The 18,813-nt window shown below is 42.2% G+C and overlaps 3 protein-coding genes across 4 annotated transcripts; 1 reads left to right on the forward strand and 2 right to left on the reverse strand.

Moving 5' to 3' along the window:
• Nucleotides 1-109: 109 nt before the first annotated feature.
• Nucleotides 110-8,942, reverse strand: dhrs12la (dehydrogenase/reductase 12-like a). Its single transcript, XM_040130980.1, has 10 exons — nt 8,610-8,942; nt 6,422-6,555; nt 5,541-5,623; nt 5,327-5,422; nt 5,070-5,151; nt 4,910-4,971; nt 3,875-3,979; nt 3,160-3,250; nt 2,871-3,008; nt 110-1,041 (listed from the first exon to the last, which is right to left on the reverse strand). Exons 1-10 carry the CDS (start codon nt 8,870-8,872, stop codon nt 926-928), a joined length of 1,170 nt encoding a protein of 389 aa, XP_039986914.1. The 5' UTR covers nt 8,873-8,942; the 3' UTR covers nt 110-925.
• Nucleotides 8,943-9,885: 943 nt separating this feature from the next.
• On the forward strand, nt 9,886-14,442 carry ap1s3a (adaptor related protein complex 1 subunit sigma 3a). Of its 2 annotated transcripts, none has more exons than XM_040129962.1 (5): nt 9,886-10,024; nt 11,090-11,268; nt 11,876-11,984; nt 13,543-13,680; nt 13,770-14,442. In XM_040129962.1, exons 1-5 carry the CDS (start codon nt 10,022-10,024, stop codon nt 13,803-13,805), a joined length of 465 nt encoding a protein of 154 aa, XP_039985896.1. In that variant the 5' UTR covers nt 9,886-10,021; the 3' UTR covers nt 13,806-14,442. The 2 variants fall into 2 exon arrangements, with proteins under 2 accessions (XP_039985896.1, XP_039985897.1); XM_040129963.1 differs by having other exon boundaries at nt 11,876-11,954.
• A 189-nt stretch (nt 14,443-14,631) lies between these two features.
• Nucleotides 14,632-17,839, reverse strand: scg2a (secretogranin II a). Its single transcript, XM_040129961.1, has 2 exons — nt 17,793-17,839; nt 14,632-16,540 (listed from the first exon to the last, which is right to left on the reverse strand). Exon 2 carries the CDS (start codon nt 16,530-16,532, stop codon nt 14,637-14,639), a length of 1,896 nt encoding a protein of 631 aa, XP_039985895.1. The 5' UTR covers nt 16,533-16,540; nt 17,793-17,839; the 3' UTR covers nt 14,632-14,636.
• Nucleotides 17,840-18,813: the final 974 nt, after the last annotated feature.

Genomic DNA, 18,813 nt, shown 5'->3' on the forward strand with positions numbered 1-18,813 from the left:
TGTTTTCTTGTGTTTTTGTTTTTTTGTTTTGGGGGGGGGGGCGGGGTTAGCTGCACAATGACACAGAAAATTAGTAAAGTTCTTTATTCGAGCATGCATTTACAGGACAATCTCACACAAAAGTCACAGTCAGTAAAAGGCCCTTTTAAAGGTGCTGGGCAGATAAATACATAGGTTTTATTGCACATGTTAAGTAACGCTGCTGTGTGGTGTATTTAAGGCACACTGCTCATAGAGAGAACTTCATCTCCAGCCTGAGCTCAACCTGCACAGTACAGTAGCCGTGCTGCAATATAGCAAATAAATGAGTTACTTACATAGCTGTTTCATACACATCAACAACTTGGCACATTTGTAAATCATGCAGACAACAGCATCAGACTGAGCCCATAACTGTTATCATGAATTAATGATGGAGGGTGTGTAGAGTGACTTTGGTCACATCAGATTCCCATCTGATTGACAACTTTCATAAAGTCACAGTAAACGACTGGGTGGTTGTTTGTGCAAGCATGTGTCTGTGTGTCTGTGTGTGTGGTTTATGACGGTGTTCTCTCTATCAGCACCACAACCTCCTCAGAAAACTCCCTGAAAGCAACATCGCTATCAAACACTCATAATAAAGTTTGAAGCCACAGAGGTGGTAGTCGCTATAAAGTTGAGCTCACAAATAAGAAAACTTATTTATCATATAAATAGTTAAAAAAGCATTACAAAATTTGCTAATCCCTCATTTATAGCTGACTTTAGTCTGTCAGGTTGAGTTTCCATTCTGTCCCATTCTAAGCCAGTGACCAAGACTGATTATAACTCTCCAAATGCTTTTGGGAAAGCAGAAGCAGATCCATTCCGGAGCCCAGCCTCGGTCAGTATTAGCTGATGGTGTTAGTGTTGGTGGTGCACTGGTGCACAGTTTCCTGTCGTCTCAGTGTGGCTGGAATGTCTTGGCCAAGTCCTCCAGCAGAGACATTAACTTCTGCTCCTCCAGGGGGGAGCTGTAGGTCCAGGCCAGTGGCAGGTGGGTGGACACCATCTTTCGGTCTGAGTACGAACACACACAGATGTTAACATAAAGATGTGTACTATTAAAGCCTATTCTACTGGCTCATTTATTCCTTAATCCCTGGTCTGGTTCTAATGTTAAGAAATAGTGAATCATAAGGTTTCAGGTACCACACAGTACAGAGGGTCAGCTGTGATATAGCCAGCGGTTAAAAGGCAATTAAGGCCATGCTCATGTACAAACGAAAGGCAAACTCAGGATTCATTTTCAACCCTCATCCTTAAAGGCAACAGATTCTGCCAGGCATAAATTTAAGGCTTTTTAAGACCTTTTTAATACCACACAGAATGCAATTTGTTTCAAGATCATAACAGCCAAAGAATGAAAGTATGATGAAAACCCAGTGGAGAAGATAGGACCTAGAATTATTTATTATAACATTACTATTTTCCAGTAATTCCCTGCAGTTAAACAATAAATTCTAATTATATTTTCAACTAAATGAATATGACCTGGACTTGGATAGGCGGTAGAAAATAAATAGATGGATTAACCATGAAAAATGATTCCAATATCCCAATTTTGATTTATGAGTGTGTAACGTCTCCTGACAGCCAGCAGTCGGATACAAAAACATTTTATAAGATACATTTCTGCCTATGGCAGGCGAGAGAAATTACTGGAAACATTTGGAAATTAACACTTTTTAATACCTTTTCTAAAGGAAACAGAATTTAATGTTTTGTAGGACTTTTCACGACCTGCAGATACTCTGAGATGCATTACATTACTATACTAGACATTGTATTTCAACAGTTTCTGTTGCTTGTGAAGCAACCAGAGTTGGAGGTTACATTTTCACTGGGGTGGTGTTGTTACGCTGCAGCTGGAAGTGTCTGAATTCCACTTTTCCCTTGTTTGTGAAATGAATCTGATGTCTACGCATAGTGAACAGCTAAAAAGCAAATACTTTTTCCACTTGTTGTCTGAATATGTGCAATATTGGATCCAAGGTTCTCGACTTGCACGGGAATGCCAAAATCAAAATCATCGCCTCTGTTGACAGCACTTAGGATTTTGGCACTTGCAGCTGTTTGGCTGAGCGAGTGTTGCCTGGAGATAAAACCAGACAGAAAGCTTGACGGGTGTTTAGGGAGACACGCTAGGTATGTCAGAGTTTGGGTTTATCCTGCAACCAAAATCCAAACAGACATGATTTCTTCAGTTAGACGTGAAGTCCTCTAAAGCACGTCATTTCCACATCACTGTCCCTTCACACTGGTATTAAGGAAATATAAGCAGCAAGGTTGATCAACTTGCTTCAAATAAAAAATGAGGACGACAGCCATAATGGCCTCATATTACATCATGGTAAAAGATGGATGCAGCATGTTGTGTCTCTGTTGAGGTGTGTTTTTCCTCTCTTCAAGGCCACTGGGGGTCATTGCCTGTGTGTGTGAGTACACCAAAGTGCATTTGTGTGTGTGTGTGTGTGTGTGTGTGTGTGTGTGTGTGTGTGTGTGTGTGTGTGTGTGTGTGTGTGTGTGCGTCCTCATAAAGGCACTGTACTCTCTGGTAGTATCTGGCACCAAAGCAGCCCACTCCAGCTGCAATGGACACAGGCCAACCCCTCACACACACGCAAACAAGCACACACGCACACACCATGCCCTCCTATCCAACCCTCAACTGACAAACACAGAATTCAGCCAGCAGTCGTCTCTCCTGTCCTTACTGTTTTTTGCAGTATTGGGCGATTAAAATATCATTTTTGTCTGTTTTGTCAGACCTTTTTTAAACACATAAATCCCTAATAGAAAAATGCTCAATTAACACGTCAAAGATTGTTTTAATTTTTGCATCATACCCTGATAGAAGCGTCCACTAGGATTTGTGGTTGCAGCATCAGAGACTGCCAGCCACACCACGGTGTCAGCCCCCTGCTCCGGGGTTCGCAGACTGTCCTTCATTGAGCGATGGAAGTCTGGCATGGCATTGGCCACCGCTGGGACAGAGAGACAGAGATACAGAGACAGGGAGAGAAACAAACTTCGGTAAGAATTGGGGAACAATAAGGATCCAAATTTTGAATAGGGAATTAGTTTGTTAAAGTTGTTCAAAAAGTGGTAGGGGTTCTGTGTGTGAGTGGGTGGTACCTGGAGTGTCCACCCAGCCAGGATGCATGACGGAAAAGTGGACGTTTGTGTGAGTCTTTGCCAGCTGCTCTGTCATCACCACCTGCTGCCTCTGGAACACACACACACGCGCGCGGACATGAAGAAAAGTGTTTTAGAGGCCGCTGAAGGGCCCACGTGTCTCTTTGACACGTCATTGTCAGTTAAACCAAACATCTTAGAGCTTCACATTTCAAATTATCAACATAAACCATGTGAAACAGACACAGATTTGAGGCATTCAGGCTCAGCTGTCATTTGATGTTCTCTGTGCCATGTAACATGTATGCGTGCATTTTTATATTTGGCCAATTTCACCCTAAAAAATTCAAGCAGCACTTCCATGCTGATTTCTATCGAGTTTGATCACAATGTAAAAACACCATTAGTGGTACTAATGAATTCTAGTCATTTACATCAAGGGTAAACAAAATATTTCGTATCTGATTCATGAATGATCTCAGTGAATAACAAAAGGCCCAAATCAGCTGCAATATTTACTGCAAACTGTAAATATCTTCCCTGTAGTCTAGGTTTTTCTTCCTACTGTAAATCTAACATGAAAAAAAACTTTGCATGTCTTGTGTTTCCTAACAAAGTCAGAACACGTACGGACCGTAAAGCCTGACGGTCTGTCAAGTCACCGCCTTTGCCGTGTCTTAACACACTGATCAGCAGGTCCAGGCTCAGTTCTTACTTTGTGCTGGGCGTAGACCATGGTGCCATCGTAGCGGCCTCTGTCAGACTGCAGGTTTCCAGTCCTGAGCTTTTGCACCAACATTCCCCCTGATGACACTGTTATCTGACCATGGAGGATTGGAGACAGGGGTGAGGGGCAGGAGAGGGAGCTGGGGTTTTAGAGGTCATGATATAAAATCCAATCCTGTATTTTAATCTTCACTGTAAACAGTGGTGCAATGTAACAACACTAAGTACATTTATCCACATACTTTACAATAAGTACAACTTTGAGGTACTTAAGTACGTTCATTTTATGCTACTTCACAGGGAAACATTGTGCTCTTCCTCCAGTTCATTTATTTGACAGCTAAAGCTGCTCATTACCTCGCAGATTCAAATTTTACATACAAAACCTAGGATCAGCTTATAAGATATGATACATTGTTATAAATTGCAATACTGATTACACATTATGCATCAGTAATAATAATCCAGTATTGTACTGACGGTGTATCTGTTGAGACCATGGTACAACCCACTATATACTGAAAAGGAACAGCAAAGGCTATTGTAGATGCCTTAAGAAATTTGCTGTGTGTACAAAACCTTCAATTTCTGTTGAAAGTTTGTTTGGTAAAGTTTCTTTTGGTAAAGATTGTTTGGTAACCTGTCAGAGTTTGACCGGCGGCGACTCAACAAAAGAAGCAATCAGACATACCTAGATGAGATACACAGTATGATACTAGGATCAGGCATCACTTATTTTCACTGCCACCATCGGGTAAGCGAATATCGTGGCATCAAAGCGCTCATCACTTGTTTTAAAAATAGCTTTTATGCTCAGGCAGTAAGACTTTTCAACAGTTTGCAGGCCACAGGGAAAAGTAGCTGATAACCCACTGTGCTTTCTCTTTGACTCATTCAAAAGTTAAAAGTTCTGAAGACAGCGAGAGGCTGTAACTTCCGTGAGGTCAGACAAACCTACAGCAGAGCAGATAGCGGGAGATTCTGACCGTGTAAAACAGACAAGGGTTGTGTCCCTCAGACTCACCACTCTGGGATCTGTGCTCTTCTCCAGCAAAGGAATGAGACTCTTGGTGAGAATGTAAACCCCTAGCGGACAGACAAGGACGGAACGACACTTTTCATATCCATCCCAATCTTTGCTTCTTATTGTGTTCCTCACACCTCACCCCTGACCTTTGACTCACCAAGGACATTAGTGGCGAAGCTCTTCTCAAGCCCCTCAGCATTCATATCCCTCTGACTCATGATGGAGCCTGCATTATTGATCTGCACAGATTGCAACACATGACACAATATTTTTTCTTACTTATATTGATCCGAAAATCATATATCATATAAAATCAACACCGACAGAGTGAATTACAGTGAGATGGTGATAATAATCTGTTTACACAATGCCATATATTTTCATATATGAAAATAGGTAACTCATGTCACTAACCAGTACATTTAGGGCCTTGTACTTTCTCTTGAAGGCCTCAGCAAACTCCCAGACCTTCTTGGTCTCAGACAGATCCAGGATGTGGACATAGACCTCCTGTAGTGACACCAGCCATTTAGAAGAACGAATAATGTCATCCATGTGAAATCGGAGTCAATCTGAAGGTCCCCATGTTTTTTTTTAAATATCTGTTGAGCAGTGACTCATACTGTACCTTATTTCCTGTCTCCTTTACAATATCAGCCCTTGCCTCCTCAGCCTTGTCCTTGTTCCTACACACCATGTGGATCGTTCCACCTGTGAGAGAGACAGAATAAACATCAAGTTTTATATTTTCTAAGGTTTTTTTTCTATGGTATTTACAATATGTACAAAATTTTCTCCGTGTTATTAGTAGATGGCTGGGCTTGCATGCAAGCATAACTCCGGGTTATACAAAATACAGTATGTTCGCGGGATGATGAGTATATGTACATATATGGAGGTTTTGGCACATTTAAAATATCTGTAGTAGAACCATTGTGTTCAAGTATGTACTGTATACACCACTACATGCAGTGCAGGTTGTAGTATAACTACACAGAATAGGTAAAACTAACTGGTACTGTGTGTACATATTAAAAGCCGTTTGTGTGTATATGTACAGTATGTATGCAAGTGCAATTGTTACCTACATAATTGCAATATAATGGATAACAAATTTTCTTTTCTGCCCATGTTTTTCAGTTTTTAATTTTAATTATACACACCATTTGGTGTATATCTCTATAATATATATATAGATATGTATATATAAAGATATATATATATATATATATATATATATATATATATATATATATATATATATATATATGTATGTATATACATATTATTTTGTCTTTCCTTATTCATTTCATAAATCATATTATATTTATTTTTTTACTGTATAAACTGTATATTTTTGACTGCTGTATAAACGAGGAAAAACTCAAAGAAATGTTGTTCACGAAAACAATTTGTAGGTTTACTACTATAATTAGTAGCAGTTAAAACATGTTCTGCTTGCGTTCACGTAGGAGATGTTTTGCTGAGAATCCACAGTGAGAGTGGTACCTCTCTTAGCGATGGCCATAGCGGTGGCTTTCCCAATGCCACTGTTGGCTCCTGTTATCATGAAGGAGCGCCCAGCCATGGACACCTCCAGGTCTTTCTCCACAAACCGCTTGGAGGCTGACAAGAAGGCAGTCCTGCAAGATATTACCATTTCCCATGTCAGCAGACTGCTTATCTGCACATCTGTACTGCTTCCATGCATCTGTATCTCTGCCTCAGTGCTCAGTGTATTTGTGTGTGTGTGTGTGTGTGTGTGTGTGTGTGTGTGTGCGTGCGTGCGTGTGTTCAGGTCATAAGGGGTCAGTGTTTGAGTTCAGCCTGCTTACTGTATATTGCTTCACAGCTTTACTGTACAGATACAATGAAGGAGAAAGGGTGCCTGGCATCGTCTCTGATGAAAGGCGGTTTGGGATGGGACTACTGACAGTGACAACAGCATCGGAGTGTGTGTTTGCGCGCGTGTGTGTATGTGGCACCAAGGACCTCAATTCCCCCTATTGTCCTGGATGCCATTGTTGAGGGCGGCTGAAGGGGGGGATAAAGGGGAGAGGGTGGGGGGTAATACCAAAGGCTAAATGCCTGCTCTGTTCACTGGTGTCATGCAGAGAGCTATTAGAGCAGGGTCAGAGCGGGTTGCCAGGCAGCTCTCTGGGGGAAAAGATAACACAGAACAAAGGGGAGAAGGGAAACAATCACAAAAGCACCTCTTCAGACAATTTGGCTTGCTGTGTACAGATGAGGAGAGGCGCCTTGGGGCTGCAACGGATCAAATGGGATTGATAAAGCATTTAGAGCCATGTTGTGGTTGAACAACTGTCTTACACGGCTCCTGCTGAGTCATTATCAATTCAATATCAAGTCATTGCTCGATTCATAAATCAACGATAGTCGACGAAGTGTTCATTCTGTTCAGTGATACAGTGGCAATTCAAGGTTCGTTATACATCCTCCCTTTCAGAGATCCAGCCCTCATACAGCTTCTGACCTAAGCCGACCTCATATGGCCTATACATACTGTGTATAATTTTGACATTACTTAACATTACAGCTGACAGTGACATTAATTTTCATCATAGATTAATGTGCTATTTATTTTTTCAATTAAAATGTTCTTTGTCAGTGAAAATGGCCATTACATTTCCTAGAGCTCAATGTGAGGTCTTCAAATATCTTGTTTTGTCCAACCAACAGTCCAAAACCCAAAGATATGTCATCGACAGCGAAAAGCAGCATATCCTCTCATCTGACAATTTGAAACCATCAAATATTTGGCATTTCTGGTTTAAAAGCGACTTAAATTGTTGTTTCAGCTCTACGAATTAAGGTTTTGACTTTAATTGGAACTTTCTTCAAAATGTTGAAGAAAGTCTTTAAATGAAGAGGTCTGAGAGCAGTTTAGTTGGGTTTCTCTGTTTCTATTCTATTCTGCGCTATCCTAGACAGTGAGCAAGGCAGATTCTTCCATGAACCTCATCCTATCTCTCAGGGCCTATTTATATAGACAAAAATATATACATTGTTTTTTTTTTCATTTCAAATGACCAGAAACACAGTGTAGCGCATTCGTAGTCAAAAATAATAACGGGGGTAAAACTTTTACCTACATATTGAAATAAACCAAAAATTTTAAAAAGGCACTTTTTAGAAAAACTAAATCTATTTAATCTATTTGCAAGTTAAAACCTGAGCCGTACATAAAGTGGCAATTTCCAGTCAAACAATTTTGACATTTGTATCTTAAAAAGATAAAAATGGAATGAAAGTTCAGTGAGGTAACTACAGTGGAAGTGCCCTGTGATTTTCACTCCCATTAGAATCACTAATACAGTTTAACTGAAATACAATCATGAGGCAAAGAGCAGAAAAATTACACTCAGTTTGATATTAGTCAATATTTTTGGCAGTAACCCCATAAACCATTGAATCTTTACATTTTCTTCCATATTGAGTTTCTTTAACGATACAACTTCTCCGATCGAGTTATGATGCATTATTAGGATCGCCCCCATCAAAGTTATTACTGTGTACTGATCTGAAATAATCATCAATAGATTTTCCCTCCACACTTACACTCGCACAAAAGTGAGGACGCACACGAGACGCATTAGGTCCCAGTCTCGCTCCAGCTCCTAAAACGCCACAGTGAAGTGTCGGCACTCGTAGTGCGGGACAGATGAAAGCATCTTACCTGGTGAACTCGGTCATTCCCTTCAGGAACCAGGCGGAGTTGCGGTACAGAGACATGGTGCTGCTCTGGAAGCCTCTCGCTGAGCTGAGCGCTCTCCTCCGCTTTTTAGCCTGGACCCGGACCACGTGTAGCGCCGCTGAATTCGCACCAGCGGGCGAAAAGCCCACGGGCCACCCAGCGGCGGGAAGGAGGGGTGCATCCCTTCCGTTCACATCCTCGTCGAAACCTACAGACAAACACGGCACGTACTGTACATTGCCCATGTTGCTGTCCCAGAACCTCTTTTCGTATGCGGTTGGCGACCCGGGACTGGATTTACCGCAGGCCTAGCCTGCATTGTGAGGGGAGACGCTGTAATATTCCGGCAGTGTGATAGTCTGACTGCAGCTACGCAGTTTATCAGTTGGCGATTAACGCGGTATCGCCCGTGTAAATAAAATGTCCAGCTCCAGCTCCGCTCCCACAGGAGAACAGTGCGAAGGGGCTCAGAGTAAAAAAAAAATACTCGACAGGAAATATTTCTCATATAGAATAAAACCTAGGCTTCCTGGCAGAGACAGGTAATGAAGCAGAACCCCCATGTAAAAAAAACAAACCTGCGAGCTCCCCTTCCTCAGACAAATGTAACTACATACAGTAGTTATCTTAGTTTACCGCAACTTTAAGCTAGCAGTGTTTAGCTAAAAACCATTAGATGAATTAAGTGTCAGTACACCGGAATCTATATATTAACGGGTGAACACAGACAATAACACTACAGAAACAAAAACATACACAAAAATATGAGAAAAAATAGCAATAGTCTCATTTGAAAAACTACACCCACGTTTCCCATGTAAGCTTCTATGGGAAAGGTGGGTACAGAGGGGGGATTAAAAACGCAGGTGAAACGTTAGCCGTTTGAATTTAATCCCATAATTTTGACCTAGGCCTATATTTTGGTAAAACAAAATGTCGCCGTTTCCTATTTAGAAGCTGCTTATTACAAATTAAACCGATGGCCGGAAAATATGTGGATTTTTCGCGTTCGCTCAGTATCACAGAAATGTGTGTGGCGTATGCCAAAAGAGAGAGAGAAAAAAATATACACACACACACACACACACACACACACACACGCACGATATTTTCCTTAGAGCCGTACTGCACATCCACCTGCCGGGCCCCCACCGACCGCACTGGCTCACCGGTCTGTGTGCAGCTTTGCCCGGTGGTTCCCCGGAAGCCAATCAGCAGCCGGAGCGCAGAAGGGCGCGGCGCAGCGCGGAGAAGGTGAAAGCGCGCCGGGAAGCAACGATGTCGCCTGCCCTCAAAACGCACACGACACAGTAGGATTCTGGGACGGGATTCATCATACACCTGCGGGATTTGAATCCGAGCGACTTTTTTTTTCTCGGACTGCTTGTGACAAAATGGTGAGTGTCCCAGCTCGCTGCTATACCTGGATGTACTGAGCTTTGTCCGTGCACGTGTGGGCAGTAAAATATGTCCTACGATGTCAGAAACATTTTAGAAGGCTATTAATTTGCTATAGTTTGTTTAAATTGCTATTTTCAAAAAAGTGAGGCGGAAGGGGTATTATTTCACTTTTTAATTTTATTTTTTATTTCACAGCTGCAATTCAGTTTAGGGGAAGGACAGCCTTGACTTCCTCTGATACTGGAGTGGAATTATTCTAGCTTGCTTCAAGATCCTGATTTTTCCTCGACTTTTGTTTTCACATGTGGAAATTACAGCAGAAGAATAATGTCATCGTCTTTTATTAAGAAAACTAAGGTCAGGGTGAAAGGCTTCAATAGGACGGACACCTGAAGTTTAACAACAGTGTCTGAAAGGCAAATGAATGCAAGTCTTCTCATTTGTAAACTGAGCTCTTTTTTGACATTTATTCAAAGAATGGGTCATTTATGGTAATCCAGATTCACAGAAAAATCATCACATTATGTTAAAGTAACTGATATATTGTTGTGCTCCAGACTGTCTTTACTCCACGTGCCCTGGCTTATCTTGTTGCAGGCAGAGGCAGTGCTGCTGGCAGCTGCACCCCAGGGCAAAGAGCGTGCATTAATTGCCCTTGCACAACACAAGCATTGTATTCAGTGTGTTTTATCACATCTCTAATCCTCACCGATGATAAAGATGCGTTATGTTTCCCTGGTGATCCTCATCCAAATTTCTAGCTGTGAAATCTGCTGTTTGGGGCAACCTTCACTTATGGGTGGTTTCATTATAGTTGCAGCTTTAGGACTGTAGGAGGGGCTAGTATCACTGTATGCATGTATGTGATTGTACATGCGTATGTGACTGCTTCATGGTGTGTCTGTATTTAGCTTCCTCTGCTGCCAGCTATGTGTGTTTCACCCTCACAACACAAGATATTCCTCCTGTTGGGTTATTTTATACTATTTGCTGCAGTTATCCTTAACATTGCACAACAAAAATGTTATAAGTCAGTGTCTCCCGCCTCCTGTCCTCCTCAGATGCGCTTCCTGTTGCTGTTCAGTCGACAGGGGAAGCTGCGGCTGCAGAAGTGGTTCACACCGTTAACAGACCGAGAGAAGAAGAAGGTGATCCGGGACATGATGATGTTGGTGTTGGCCCGTCAACCACGTTCCTGCAACTTCCTCCAATGGAGGGACCTCAAGATTGTTTACAAGAGGTGCCTACAAGAGACACACCTGTGTTTCTCTTCTGTTATCATTATGAGTTGCTGTGTTTTCTAATGTCTTGCCATTTGGCAGGTTGGCAGGTCTTTCCTGGAAGGTACAGATTAGGTTGCTGGGTGTTTAACAGAAGGCCCCGCTGATTCTGATCATGCTGAATAGTTTACCCCTCTGTCCTCTTTGCTAATGCTTCAAAACACACACAGAATTCAGACACAGCCAATCTCAACAATGAGTTAATAAGACCTAGAAAGAGTAAAGGTCAAGTTAAACACACAGAGCATGACCTAGATTGATGGCAGGACCATATTAGTGATGGTGCTCTAATGGCCTTTTATCTCCTCTTCTCACACTAATAACCTTGTAATAAAAGTAGAGCATTTATGTGCTTGTTTTTGAGCAGAACCCTTCTACACTTACACGACTTCTAATTTACTTCATGACTTTTTTTTTTTTCATTCCAAGGAAACCCATACAGGCAGTCATACGAGGACACGTTCTCCTCAGAGTGCTGCTAAATGAGCTTGTAATGTCTCCCAGTTTCTTGACAACATTGTGGCAACTGTTGCTGTAACATTTGACCTTTATCCTCTTCAATTTCAGATATGCCAGCCTGTATTTCTGTGTCGGTCTGGAGAGCCAGGATAATGAGCTGCTGGCCCTCGAAGTGCTGCACAGATATGTTGAGTTGTTGGATAAATACTTTGGCAATGTAGGTAGAGCCGAATGTCTTAGTCCAAGCAGAATTCATTGGTCATTCACTATCTGTCTATATATATGTCTTGCATTATGTGAGGTCACTAAGACTTTGTGCGCACCATAAGAATGTTATAGGTCTGATTTGTCCTGTTCAAACAGAGGCAAAAATACTCAGAGCAGAGTGAGGGAGATGTCAGTGAAGGACAGTCTGCACATGCTCACAACAGTCCTGAGAAGAGCTCTAATCAAGCAGAGTGAAAACACCCATGTGGGTGGACTGGGGCTGGACATGAAGACGAACTAAGAACGTCCTAAGAATGTTTTTTACACTGTCTAACACTTTTGTATAGATTATGAATTCTGGACCAGAGCTATTTTATGGAGGCTCATTTCTTCCAAAAATTAAAGTTAAAGCTGTAATAAGTAAGTTCTGGAAATCACGACTCCACTCCCCCCACCCCTCCCTGCTTGGTAGTTTTAAAGATGATTCACCACTGATCAGCTTGATACAGAAAAACAATACTAGACCAAAACTATAGCTTACTGATGAATATGAATGTGTGATATTCATGTTGCTGGTGTGCTATGCTTTTGCTTGATAAAACTGCGTCCGAAATAACTAGATGTGAACATTTTCCATCATGTTCTAAACGTTGGTGGTTCAGGTTAAAAGTAGCCAACTTTCTCTCACCTCTGACTCTGTGAACCCTTATTTTTGTTTCAGTATGATGTGTAACACAGTACAATTGGTGTCATTGATTTTATCTGTCTGGTGTTTGGTGACTGTAACAATAGTGACTGAGGGTCACAAAGTGCTAACAACTCATTACTTTTTGTTTAATGAATCCAATGTTTTTTTAATCCTGGATCAAATCATTTTTACAGCCATGCAGTTGTAACAGAGATATCAATATCATTACATAAATATAAGTGTGATTTTTGAAAGTACAACTGGTATATTTCTGAAAAAGTTTAAGGACTTCATGTCAGCTGTGAAAAGGCACCATAAAAAAGGAAAGGCTCAGAAAACTGAGGTTCCTATCAGTTTTATCAATACTTAGCACAATTATATAGAGGTCAAACACTCAACTACAGTGACTCTTGTGTTACACTGTACAGCCCTCACTCTGCACATGCACGTCGCTGGGCTCTTTACCAATCAGACTCCCCTGTGGTGTCCATAACATGCCTCTGCTTCACCACCACTTTGAGGTCCACCCTGTTTGTTTTCATTTCCAAAAGAAGAAGAGAGGCAGGCTTTCTTATATACAAAGACACAAACAGCGAAAATCAAGACAGCAAGTGGAAAAGAGCAAATGGAAAATGTCTGTTTATAACTGTCTAGGATACCTTTTTCTCTTGTTTGTGTCATAATGTATTTCTTTCATCACCAGTCATTACTATGTTCTTTATAATATTCAGTTAGGGACTGGTCATCCATAGTAGTAGAACAAAAATAGTAGTTTAGAATTTTTTCTCATGGGGGAATTTACCTTCTATACCACTGACCAAGGAAGTGTAACTTATCTTCAGTTTAATGGATGCTGTATTGTTCTATCTTCCTCTGTCAGGTGTGTGAGTTGGACATCATTTTCAACTTTGAGAAGGCTTACTTCATCCTAGATGAATTCCTGATGGGAGGAGAAATCTTAGAAACTTCCAAAGTAGCTGTGGGTGTGTCTATGGAGGAGGCTGACACACTCCAAGAGGTACACTAAGCTTTCATAGACCTTCAGTAAATGTAGGTTGTGTTACTCCTCATATGAAATGTGCTCATGTACCTCTTCTCTCATCACAGACAATGGAGGAATACATGAGCAAACCTGCCTACTGAGCCAAGAGAAGATGAGGATTTCAAGACTTGAACCAAGAGGTTTATTATTCTGGAATATTTTTACTTAGTGACCAATGATGACTCATTTGGCGTAATGCTGTGGTCATACAATAACCACAATCCTAGGGATTTTTCATGCCTACACTTAAATGTTAGGAATTGCAATAATGTTTGCATCTATAAGTGCCTTTTTGAGCCTTATATTCATTCATCTCAGGATTTATGACAGGAGATATGACTGAAAACTCTTTTTTTCCCTATTCATATACATACATTTTTTTAAATATTTAAATGTGTTTTTGCAACCCTGGTAAGACGTAGCAGCGTAGGCATATTTACCCGTATGTTTAAACCAATGCATGTTGTGATGGTGAATAAATGAAGAAACACTTCACAGTAAGGAAAAAATAAAGTCAATGCTTTATTAACCTCAGGTATGTCACAAATGACCACATTTAAGAAGGAATTACCGAAAAACACAAGTAATTCTAAGGGATCAGATAATAATTTTGGTTGTGTGTGTGTGTGCACTAAAATGTAAGGCTGGTGAATTACATGTACCGGTTGTTACGTACTGTTGAGCAACATATTAAAAAAAAAAAAAGCATTAAATGAATGTCTGAACACTCATATTTCTGCTAATAAATAACAACAGAATAACTAAACTTGACAACATGTTTTATTCTTTAAAATACTTTATTTTCATTCTCTAACTCCACCAAAACACACACAGAAATATATATATATATATATATATATATACATATACATATACACACATATATATATATATTTATATGTATGTGTTTACGTCTATATACATAGCCTTATTTACATTCCTTGGGCAGTTTTGTCATCGGTATCACTTCCTTCAGTTTCTGGGTTCAGGTAGCTCAGCAGTTTCATCACTGCCTCATTTTCAAAGCCTTGTGTTTGTGTGCCTCCACTCCTCTCACCATCCTCAGACTGTCTGTTTTCACTTGGTCTTTTATCTGAGTCCATATGATCAAAATAGTCCTGTATGGCCTGTTCAAAAGAGCCTGTCACGCTCTCACCAGTCTCGTCCCGCTTTTGGCTCGCCTTGTTGTTGTTGCTGTACACGGGGTTCAGATACTGTGCCGGCATCTGAGCTGCTAAATACGCTGCCAGTTCATCCTCATCCATGGTGTTGTCATAGTCATCCTTTAATGTGCTGGGAAGGCGCCGCTGAGTGGGAGCGGAATCCCCCGAACGCCCCACAGGCTGAGTGTGAAGTCGTGACAGCAAGCTTTTGTACTGCTTCTGCTTCATGACAGGAGCTCGATCGTCCTTGCCCTGTAACCCCAGGATGTTGAGGATTTCTTCTGTCCTCAGCTCCTTTGGGGATTTCTGACTATCAGGCAGGCGTCTGTTGTTGAATTTAGCTTCAGGAATCTTGTGTATCTTCTTTGAGGATATCTGAGAGAGCTTGTTTTGTGCTCTGGCTAATTTGTTGCTCTCTCGTGACTTGTCTTGATTCGTCATTTCTCCAGTTTTGAGCATGTCCATCAGGTCTTCAGGTGGAATCTGGTATTTCTGGGAGATCTGAATGAACTCGTAGATGGTTCTTGGAAATATATTATCTCTGTACTGTGTTTGAGCCACTCTCCTCTCAGTCCTCTTCTCCTCCTCTTCCTCTACCTCTCGTTTCTTCTCTTCCTCTTCTGTTTTCTCCAGCACTTTCAGTAGGTAATAGTCCAATAGGTTGGCAACATCATCTGGATCTTTTGTCCTCTTGACTGGGTAACTTTCATCATCTTCCTCTTCATCATCCTCATCGTCTTTTTCATCATTATCGTCAGCATAATCAAGCCCTCGGTCAATCTCATGTTTGTTGTCCCTCTCCTCTTCCTCTTCCTGTTCTTGTAGTGGACCCCAGTTGAGTGCGAGATCCCCGCCTACGTCATCGTATGCCACATTCCTGACATTAAACATATCATCATCTTCTTCCTCATCATCGTCCTCCATGTCATCCTCCTCATATTGGCGTTTGTACATGGTCTTCGCACTAGTCAGCTTGTCCAGTTCGTCAAACACAGACTGCAGCGTTGCCAGATTCTGAGGTGTATACATCTCCTCCACGTTCTCATTGGTGCGCTTGAATTGGCTATCGTGCTCCAAAGCTGGCCCCTCATCCTCCTCTTCCTCACCCCCCTCACCCTCTTCCTCATCCTCAAACATTAGTGGCAGCTTCTTGTGGAGCATGATGCTGTGTTGCTTCTGCTGCACCCTGGGATACATGCTGTCCTTCATGCCCTCTGGCTTGGAGGCCCTTTCCGCCTGATGGAGGGTGCTAAGCACGGCCTGGAGCAGCTCTTCACTCTTATCCTCCCTTCCCTCCTCCTCTTCCTCATCCTCATCTTTACTCTGTATAGGATTCGAAGCCAGTCTCAGCATCACACGCAGCTTCTCGGCATCATCCATGTGGCTGGCGTCGTACCCTGCAGAGAGAGGGTTGTGCTGCTGGGAGTCTGTGCCGGTTCTCTGACGAAGGCTCTCAATGTACTCCAAGGCTTTGAGCATGTCAGCATTAGGAGCCTGGTGGACATTTCCTCTCTGGGAGTCTGATTCACTTCCCCGCAGTTTGTGCTCTCTGAGTGACACCCCGTGAACACCAGAGGAACTTGGGAAGAGGAGGATTAGAAGGAGGTTGGTAAAACAGACAAGGAAGAGTTTGCTTGTTGTGGAGGTCTCGGGGACTGACGGCATGGTGATGCCTGCAGTGGAAAGACAAAGATCCGTGTGTCAGCACTGCACATGAAGCTAACAGGTTTGCAGCGGTCACTGCTCTGGCATTTTTCTCACATCTTCTGCTCTTAACATCACTTTAAAGGTCCCTGTGGTCTGGTGATGACATCACAGACCACAGAGACATTTGTATTGATTAAAAGCCTGAAGATCAGGTTGAAAATCTGATCAATGAATTTCTGCTCTGATGTAAACCAGTTGGAACACCTACATTTATCTTTACAATATTTCTGTTAAATGTCTGTCGTATTATTATTATTATTATTAATGCTACTACTACTAACAATGATAATAATAATAATGACAATGATAATAATAATAATAATAACAATAATGATGATGATGATGATGATGATAGAATCCTGCCGCCTGTTTGCAAGCAGCAGCAATAGCAGCGGCATTCGGCTCCCGTGCAAATCTCATTAGTCGTCAAATTGCTGCTCTCCGTGAGTCATGGACCCGTTGTCAAGGAAACCCGGTAAGGCTGCTTTTCACATGGAAACTCTGCGTTAACCCCCGAAAACCTCCAAACTCCAATGATCACTGTTTTTCAAACTCGAAACCCAAACTGAATACTGTTCTGTTGCAACAAACTGCTCTCCAGTGGGATAAAGTCTGCTTATGGGCTTCTAAGAACATGCGAGCAAAACGTATTTAAATGTTTATTTTTAATGCAAATACATGCAAAATGAAGGTAAATACATTTATATATATATAGGTATATAATATTGATATTTTTTAGACGGGAACCAAAATTATGAGACAATACGAACAATGCATAACAGAGCAGAGGCGACGATGCATAAGCAATTGCTCTCATTTTGCCATGTTTCCCTTTCCTTCGCTTCTGCAGCCTGAACTTAAATTGTAGAACTTCACGTAGTCGTTTTTTTGTTTTTGTTTTTTTTTTGTTTTGTTTTTTAACTGGGATAGAAAGAACTCGTGAAAGGAAATCTAACATTTTAAGCTTCAACGCGCAAGCGATTCAAAAGTAACATGAAGGAAATGAGAACAAAGAAACAGCGCGGACAGCACAACGCAACCTCTTCGCCTCAACATCTGTGGCGGTGCATCAGGTTGGTAAGCAGCTACTGTGACAGGGGCTAGCCTCGGTAACTAAAAAAAACAAACACAAACCCTCTAGATTCTTTTGAGGTGTGATAGAAACATATTTAAAGTCGAGTAATGTGGACGGTTCGGTGAATAAGAACCGAGTCCTACCTTTGTAACTAGTTTCTCCGGAGGGTGGTGAGTGAGCTGAGCATCGCCCTGCCTCGCAGCGGGTCTGGCTTCGGCACCGCGGACAGCTCCTCATGCTATTAGAGGAGGCACCTGACTCGTGCGTCAGAGAGCGAGGAGATACGCACCTCTCTCGCGCGCGAGCACGCGCACACACACACACACACACACACACACACACACACACAGAGAGACGCCTACACTCACGCGCAGGTAATTTGAGTCAGCCAAACAAACCCGCTTCGCTCTTGGAATACGAACTAAAATAGTTTGGAGCCGGCACATCTCAATGGCTGCGTAGCGGCTGATGTGGCAGCTCGGGGGGGGTGGGGGGCGAATGAATTCACGGGGCCGTATTTAGGAGCAGTGACTGGATGACTGATGTGACCGCCCTGCGCTATTATGTGAAATCGTCTCTAGTCTGTCTCAGGTGGATGTTGCGGGCATTTCGGCAGAGACCGTAGGTCCTCGTATATGGTGGTGAGTGGTAGACGTAAAGCTCCTTAAGCTCGGTTAGTTCACCTTTTGTGGGCTTTTTGGTTCCAAATCGACCCGATAAACGCTCACTCAATGATGCTTGTGATTCGTTTTGTTTCTACACTGATGGTATCGTAGGTTTCTGGTAGCAGAGCGTGTAGCACTGTCGTACCGAGTGTTGAATGGCCGTTGTCAGTGGCCGCTGTTGTGTCTCTGCTGCGGCACTGAGGGACAGAGACAGTTAAAAGTCCACCGACCGATGACTCACATATGGACTCCGCCAAAGCCTGAGACGGGCGGGGTGACAGAGGGACTGCAGAGGAGTGTGTCTGCTTATGTGTGTTTGTGTGTGTGTGTATGTGAGAGAGAGAGAGAGAGAGAGAGAGCACTTCTCTCAGCCAAGCATACTTTGGTCTCTATTTTTGGCGGCCTGTCATATCTTGTGTAGTATTGATCAGTGTGTGTGTGTGTGTGTGTGTGTGTGTGTGTGTGTGTGTTTGCATCCAGTTCCATTCATAAACCCCCC

This window comes from Xiphias gladius, chromosome 7 (genome assembly GCF_016859285.1).
Source record: "Xiphias gladius isolate SHS-SW01 ecotype Sanya breed wild chromosome 7, ASM1685928v1, whole genome shotgun sequence".
NCBI lineage: Eukaryota > Metazoa > Chordata > Actinopteri > Istiophoriformes > Xiphiidae > Xiphias > Xiphias gladius.

Coding starts and splice junctions, on each gene's coding strand:
- dhrs12la (XM_040130980.1), bottom strand. CDS start 8,872: ATGGGCAATGTACAGTACGTGCCGTGTTTGTCTGTAGGTTTCGACGAG. Junction 6,556..8,609: donor GGAATGACCGAGTTCACCAG/GTAAGATGCTTT, acceptor AATATCTTGCAG/GACTGCCTTCTTGTCAGCCT. Junction 5,423..5,540: donor TAAAGGAGACAGGAAATAAG/GTACAGTATGAG, acceptor GTGTCACTACAG/GAGGTCTATGTCCACATCCT.
- ap1s3a (XM_040129962.1), top strand. Junction 11,985..13,542: donor TGGATAAATACTTTGGCAAT/GTAGGTAGAGCC, acceptor TTCCTCTGTCAG/GTGTGTGAGTTGGACATCAT. Junction 13,681..13,769: donor AGGCTGACACACTCCAAGAG/GTACACTAAGCT, acceptor CTCTCATCACAG/ACAATGGAGGAATACATGAG.
- scg2a (XM_040129961.1), bottom strand. CDS start 16,532: ATGCCGTCAGTCCCCGAGACCTCCACAACAAGCAAACTCTTCCTTGTC.